Source organism: Teleopsis dalmanni, chromosome 2 (assembly GCF_002237135.1).
Source record: "Teleopsis dalmanni isolate 2A chromosome 2, ASM223713v2, whole genome shotgun sequence".
NCBI lineage: Eukaryota > Metazoa > Arthropoda > Insecta > Diptera > Diopsidae > Teleopsis > Teleopsis dalmanni.
The window spans coordinates 26715658-26723878 of record NC_051847.1 but is presented as its reverse complement, the minus strand read 5'-3'; the positions used below and the strand labels follow the sequence as shown (position 1 = coordinate 26723878).

General features: G+C 30.3%; 1 protein-coding gene across 1 annotated transcript; it reads left to right on the top strand.

The window, feature by feature from the left end:
• Positions 1-3250: 3250 nt before the first annotated feature.
• LOC119677449 (stAR-related lipid transfer protein 7, mitochondrial-like) lies at positions 3251-4734 on the top strand. Its single transcript, XM_038088794.1, has 3 exons — positions 3251-3311; positions 3366-3382; positions 3445-4734. The coding sequence occupies exon 3, from the start codon at positions 3529-3531 to the stop codon at positions 4588-4590; it is 1062 nt and encodes a 353-aa protein (XP_037944722.1). The 5' UTR covers positions 3251-3311; positions 3366-3382; positions 3445-3528; the 3' UTR covers positions 4591-4734.
• The last annotated feature ends 3487 nt before the right edge of the window (positions 4735-8221 follow it).

Sequence of the window (8221 nt, the reverse complement as noted above, 5' to 3'; positions counted from 1 at the left end):
ATGGCAAACAGAAGTAGTATTACTTTTAGACGGAAATAAAGCAACAAACCCTAAAGCGGATTCAAAATAATATAGTAAACATGCGCCTGCCGCATATGCAACAAAAAACAACAGCAAAAATGTAAACAATGTCCACGTAGAGCAAAGTGAACATGAGAGTGTGCGAGAGTGAGAGTGTGTGAGCACACTCACTTTTTACTGAGACGTTATTCTCCCACGCGAAATTCTCTAATAAAATTTTTCTCGCATTCTCAAAAGCTGGAGTGGAAAAGCTTTTGGTGACGTCAAAGAACAATTCACGTTAATGCCAAGGACTCACATTGCTATAGGCAAAAATTAACATCAGTATTTAGCGGGATGTGCATCGAGAGAGTCCTTTTGTCGGTAAAATCGCTTGTTGATTAAATTTTTTTCAATTCAAATTTCTTTAACTTTTAGAAAAACAAACAACATATAAAAAAACTAAAACGAAGTGAAAAGCAAAAGAAAAAACAGAAATGACGACATAAAAAGCATGAAAAGCAAAATAAATAAAATAGAAAACAAAAACAAAAACGAATACAAAACGTAAAGAAGAAAATCCTTTAGCATTGCACGTGTATTCTTTGCGGCGATTTCGTTGGTTTTGTAATTTTGTTACGCTTTAAATATTTTGTTGTCTACGTTTTCGCCATTTTGTGTCATTGTTGCTTACACGTCGGTGTTTGTATCCCTGTTTGTGTGTGTATCAGTGTATCAGTGTACTTAATTCCGTTGTAAAATAATGAAGGTGCGTTGATTGTTATGTTTCGGTCCATGTTTGGCTTGTAGGCGTGTGTATATTGCAACTTTGTTTGTATGAGCAAAATGGTGTAAATATAACAAAAAAATAAAAAAAAAAAACAAAAACAGCGAAAAAAGGAAAAAGCAAAGAAAACACAACAAATAAGCAATAACAAACAAAACAAATAAAAATAAAATAAAATAAAAAAAGGAACCCATAACGAATTTAAAGAAACGAAAAATATTTTTTTAGTGGCTGCACTCAAAGTGAATACAATAAATTCGGTCAATATTTGTACGGAAGGAAATGTGAAGGATACTCAGAAAAGTAAAAAAGGATAACAGAAATAGAAATATACAATTTACAAACAAAGACTTACAAACGTAAGTAAATGTGCCTCATAATAAAGGCAATTTTGTGTGTTTTTATATAAAACTCGTAAATATTTTCGTAAGTGGGCACTGTGTGTTTATACGCCTAAAAATATATTTGTATTTATTAGCTCCATAAATATAGATTTATATTATTAATTTTATATATAAAGGTCTTACTTGCAACAACAGGAGAAAATTATTTTATCGGGAGGGTATATTAATTTTAAAAATATTCATTTTCAAAAGAACGCATAAATATGGTATTTTAGTTCTGTTTTTTATTATTTAAATTATACAGTTTTGGTGTGGAAAATAATTCAATTTTAAATGAAGAGTTTTGTTTATTATTATAAGAATATATTTGATTTTATATTTTTGAATATTATTTGAAATTTTTATAACAATAAAAAATATAATACTGTACCGATATAAACTGCAAATACGAGGTGTGATCAGAACAGTCGATAACGATAATTTACAAGTTTTTAAAAATCTGTATTTAATCATCAATACTTATTATATTTTCATAAAAAAATACCTCATTTTATTTGCAGTTCAGTCTTTCTAAATCAAAAAGCATTCTTAATTTTTAAAAAAAAATTTTATTTACTCATGAATCCGTATACTGTCTTCTTAAGAAAGTCCACAATTTATTTGCCAACGTAGTAATCCTAATGTCCATTTTTTAAAAAAAATTATTTATTTATTTTTCAGTGTTTATTCTATCTTCTTCAGAGAAGTCTTCAGAACATTTACGACCGTAACGTTTCATTTCCAAAAAAATTACTGGAACACGTTTTTAAGTATAATATTGATACCTACGCAGTGTTTTATCTTTATTTCATCTGTGTAATGTCACTTTAAGTTTGCGAAATATAAAAATTACAGGGTCACATTAATGGTTGCTATATCAGAGAGATATTCATATTAGATGAACAAACTTGCTCTGAAAAAAGTATTAGTTTTCATTACAAAATATTCATAAATACCACTTCTTACAATTTGTGAGACATTTTCATTTATTCAGTTATTTATTATTTATTTATTTAATTTTTAAAGTTTTATTATAGTAAAATTGGTCAGTACAAAGTATGATAGCTAATACTTTGAGCCATCTTCCACGTCTTCCCGAACTATTGTATCATTTATAAGAATAGTACCATTTGTACCAGTCATCAACGTGATGTGGTGTCTTTTTAAAAGACATTTTTTAACTTTCAATGCTTTATTGCTTTACTTTATTTTATGTATTTTAACTTTAAATATAAAATTTTAGAAAAACTTTTTGACACGCAATAAATCGCCAACACATACTAATCTGTGTCGTATTTATTTTATCGGCAAACAAAACTAAACACAGCAGCTGTCTGTTAATTAACACGCACAACAGTGCAACCATCACACAAAAAAAATCGAATTGATAAATAAGATTTCACTGTATCCGATATATAAAATAAATAATCAAAATTGTATGTAGACATTTTTCCGTTCAGAACTAACACATTTAATAAGTATATCTAGAGAGAACTTCCAACCCATTTTCTATGGAACATGTTTTCAATGCAAATTAGCAATCTGAGAATGAGTGCAAGATAAATATTTCGATTAAGATTTGGTCGAGACTTTCTATGTCACGTCCCAATGGTCAAATCACCATTAAAAGTCAAATTTTTGACTTTTAAAAAAACATTTATAAAAATTTTACCATTTTAATTAAACATAAGCAAAAATTGATTAAAATATTGCCTAAAGTATTAAGTTACCGAAGAAAATCAAGAATTGTGATTTGACTCACTGCATAACATGCCTTAATGTACGAAAGACTGACGGGACCACTTATCATATGACTGTCTGCATATTATGGCCATATGTGAGAAATTTGTGACTTTCTGAGTAGCAATAAATGAAACTAAGCAATTAATATAATTTAAAAGTTTTGCAGTCACTTTGACAGTTACTTATATTAAAAAAATTAATTAAGTTGGCTTCGATCTGTTTTAAATCACAAAAATATTTTTGAAAATTATATCCCAAAATTAATGGTATTGTTTTGAAAATGAAACTGATGGGTGCTCAGACGTACGGACTTTCGGAAAAGATATAAATGTAATAGCAAAGTTCGGAGTATACTAACAGTACGAGGAGTGAACACAAGCGCCCTACTCCTCCTGCCAGTAAATATGTTGATTATTATTTAAACCTATGAATATTTTAGATTCTCTATTTAGGGAAATCATGGTCATTGGTAATGTGGCTTTAAAATATATAAATCACATTTATAAAAGCTTTTCGTATTATCAATTTAAACCAATCATTCAACAAACTCTACGTATCAAGAACTTATTTGCAAATTACAGAAGAATCTACAGTCCCCGAAAATTGAGACAAAAAATGGCAGAGCAACAATTAGACTTAAAGGCAACTACTTCCAAGGGTATACTTATGAGTATGGTTGGTTTAAATGCTGCAGCCACGTCGTATAATGTTGATTGGAAGAAGGAGAGAATCAGTTTAAGAAATTTTGATAGGTTCTATACTGATATCGAATTTATGCGAAATTTATGCTTCAATACTTTGTGTCCGAAATGTTTAAAAAAGAATATGCAGTATTGCTACTGTGGAATAGGAAATGAAAAAATAGAAAATGAAAAATGTCTGTCACTTGGTAATGGAGAGTTCAGTCGAATAAATTTCTCAAAGTCCTTGTATTTAGAATCAGAAATGGAAGATGGCATTGCTATGATCCAAATGAATGAGGAGTCCTTATGGGAACCATATTTATGTAAGGGCGGTATATCTATTTGGAGAAAAGAAGAAAGAGAAAATAAATACATTTATAAGATTTATTCCAGTTTTAGCGATATATCCGCAATTGATCTCTTTCATGTACAAACTGATCTTGAATATAGAAAAGAATGGGACAACACTGTTGTTAAATTGAAAGTTATTGAAGAGGATCCCGAAGAACATACTTCTAATCTTATATACTGGGAGATGGGGTGGCCACGATTCTTTTCCAATCGTGATTATGTGTTTACTCGACGATACTTTCATGATCCTCATTCAAATATAATGATGATATGTAATCGTAGCACTACAGATCCTCGCCATCCAGAAACAAAAAGTATAGTACGTGTGAATAACTATTGGAGTCTTATGATACTGATGCCTTTTAGAAGATGCGACGAGCCGGGTGTTCATTTCGTTTTAACATACTTTGATGATCCTGTTGTTTCTCTACCTGAAAGGATTAAGACTGCAATAACAGAAAAGCAAGTACCGGAATTTGTTAATAAAATGTATGCTGCAACGAAGATTTATGCTGAGAAACGAGACTTAAAAGCAAAAATGTTGGATGACTTACAGGACCTTGAAATGAATCATATTCCATTTTCTGCAAATCCAACAAAAACTAATTCATTTTGGAGTTTTAAAAACTTAGAGAAGAAATAAAACAAAAATGATATACTTTGTCTTTAAGAATATGGGCTTTAAAGCTAACGATATTCAAACAATACCAATGTTCCGTAAATTAAACATTTAACTACGAAAACAAAAATTTATTATTTAAACAGTTGGGTTAACGAAATTTTTAACTTACAGATATTTTTTAAATTAATATTTTCATATGACTTTTGCACATTTCTTTATTCATTTTACATGTTTGCCATATCTAACCGTTTGAAATAAAATATATTCAAAAAAATATAAAAACTTTCTTTAAATATAAATATACTTTATATTGGGGGCTTTTTTGCTGCGACCTACCAATCTATTCTGCTCCTTCTATGGTTTCAGACTAATTCTCCAAGTTTAACTTCTGCAATTATTCTCATACTTTCAGAAAAAAAGTCTTACTCTTTTTCCTACACATATTATAACTATCACGTTGGACAAACGATTCACATGGCTTAAACATGTTCAACTGAAAAGAACTAGCTGTACCAAAATTCTTCATGACCTCCAACCGCTACTTAGAAAAGAAAACCTCAATGCTAAGAACAGGGAACTGATATATAACCAAATAATTTGTTCGTCTATATGGTTGTGTAGCGTTTAGCAAAGCTTCAAACACTACTATTCACCAATTAGAAATTGCACAAAGCCAGGCTCTGAGAAGACTTTTCAAAGTTCCTTGGTACATTAGGACGAATGGCATCCTTAGGGACCTCAAAATTGATCCCATCAAAAAATACATAAAGGATAGAGCCCTGAAATTATTTGCGATATCTGACAGACTTACTAACACCGCGTTATCAAATCTCAGAATGGTTACAGGCTCCTTCGGGAGGTATGCAGATCTGAGGTTAATTATTGCTTAGTCTGAAGAAGTGATAAACAATAATCCAGTCAAGGCGCAAAGAGGGGTTTTGAAGAAACCTCGCAGTTAATAGAGAGTAAAAGTGCTCAGGTGCACTGAGCACTGAGCACCTATCTATACGCCCAATATTGTATTGGGCGTATTTTGAAAGCTTGATAGCATATCAGAAATAAGGATTTTAACAAAAACTTTAGAGTTAAAAGTGTACATTAAAGTATACTAAAGTACATAAGATAGAACGCTAAAGTTGTTTGATTCTGTCGATGTTCGTAACCGTTTAGAACTGGACTCTCTTGAAAGAAACGACATATTTATTACATCAGTACAATATATTGGGCTTCAAACAAGACATCTATAAAACAACTGAATATCTCATTATTATAATTCATTAAAGCTCTTCTTACAGTGACATACACACGTGGTCTCGCTTCAGATTCTAATTTGCGTTTTATCAAACAAAAAAGAAAACTACATACATACATCACACTATTAAATTGTTGCTCAGTAAGGAGAATTGTGAATAAAGCTCAAGAATATATAATTATATTGATTCTTATTATCATTACCAGATAGAGTATAAGATTGCAGATAAATTCATTTGGATACTTAGCTTAACTAAAGTTTGTAAATATACCTTAGCACCCTAGTCATTGTTTGTTTTTAAAAGTTAACTTAGTTTACTTTAAAACACTTTAATAAAATAATATTTTTATTTCCTTTCAAGACACCTTTGAATACCAATACCATCTTTATATTTACTTTTCCGCCTTCAAAGTATCCGATTGTCAAAAAATAACTCTACCTTAAGTAATATTTCATCATTCTTTAAAAAGCACTTACACACCAATCGCCTTTATATTTATATTTCCGCCTTCAAAACATCTGATTTTCAAAAAAAAATTAACCTAACCCAAGTAGGAGTGACTTAACGTTTACATGTCGTGGTTAACATATTTGCATTACACTTTTCAGTACAAATAATTGTGGAAAACTTTTTACCAACGTACCAAAATCCATATTGAGGTTTCACTTAAAAAACGCAAACATTTACCAAGAAAACAAATGAATTAAGCAGAATGTATTGTAAAATTTCGAACGTCCTTAAACCTCATGTAAATTTTGCGTTTGCTTTGTGGAGGACCCCATGATGTGTGCCATTTACAGATGAAGCCAACGTAATGGAACCAACGCACTTAAAATCTACGTCACGCTTGGAAAACATAACATCATCAAAATTTTATAACAGAAACAACAAAATAATAGTGATAACAATAACAACAATAACAACGACGACGACAACAACAACAACAATAACAAGGATAACTACGGAAAGTGCTATAGCAGTGCCAAAAGTAACAGGAAAAATATTAACGAAATTTTAATGTACACCGACACTACACATTACGATAAAATAGATTGAAGTGTGGCGCAATAGAAGAAATATGCAGCGGATGGGATGTGTTTGAGATATTGCGGCGAATATGTCGAGTTGTACACTTTATGATATTCAATGTACTCATTGCAAATATCACTGGGCATACGCCCCGTTGAGCATTTCGGTTATAAATTTTAAAACAAAACATAACCGAACGAAACGGAAAAAATATGAAATTTTCGAATGTAAATGGAAAAGAGCTTAAGGTATTTTCAGCTTGGCTTATTTTTGTTTTTATTTTTGATGGTTCTGAAATATTCATAAATGTATGTCTGTTTAGTTTATGAATAAATATATATATGCCAGTCTATTCGCTGTATATAAATAGAAAGCATTGTGAATTTACTGGGCTTTATTATATATGTGGATGTGTACATTCGGTTGTGTGAATGTGAAATTTGCCTATAAGTCAATGTCAAAATGTAACTATCACTTGGTTTTCGGTTGTGTATGGTACTGTCAGCAACTTCAGGCTAAAATATGTTCCTCCCATGATATACAATGCACTCCTCATAGAAAGAGACACGGAGAAAGAGATGTGTTCATTTGCAAATACAAGTATACTTGACATGTTTTAAATAAAATGCACAAAAGAAAAAAGCAACAACTATAACACATATAATGTAATTCGTTATAAAATGTTTTTTTTTTTGTTTTTATTTTGCTAGAGTTTTATTTTCTTAACTCAAAGTATATGTAAACAAAATGTGTAACATTTTTTGTACGTTTCTCAGCATTTTGTAGAAAATGTCAGAACAGCCCAAATGTAGGCTACGATTTTTTGTAAATATTTATGTGCTGTGTTTTTAAAATGACAGCTCATAAACTTATCTTATGCCCAAAGGACGTAGTTAAGAAGTACAGAGAATTCAAGCGCGCTGGTACTTGCAGATACTCTAAGGTCGAATGTCGTTATGAACTATGAAGCTTGGTGTGAATCACTAAAGAAAAAATTTGGTACGTGTATGTTTAGAGTGAAGTAACAATAAAAAATGCTGGCTTCGACCCAGTTGTGCACATATGCGAATTAGATTTGTACGCCGAGTAGGCAGACATTCTGTTGCCTAAAAATGTTAAACATTTCGTTGAAAAATAATATATATATATTATATTTCTATAATTTTTAGTAGCTTCAAAAAGAAAGACACACTTTCCATTTCACGCAATCATTACAATGTATTTATGATAATTTATAAGCAATTTATAATATATTCTTATAAAGGTTAAATTTGAACACCAGTAAAAAAGTTGTATGAACTTAAGTTAAGTAAAAAAATAAATTGAGAAATGCACAATTTATTAAAATCAAATTCTAATTTTTAAATTTT

Bases quoted from the DNA above. Each gene is read 5' to 3' on its own strand.
- LOC119677449 (XM_038088794.1), top strand. From the start codon at position 3,529: ATGGCAGAGCAACAATTAGACTTAAAGGCAACTACTTCCAAGGGTATA.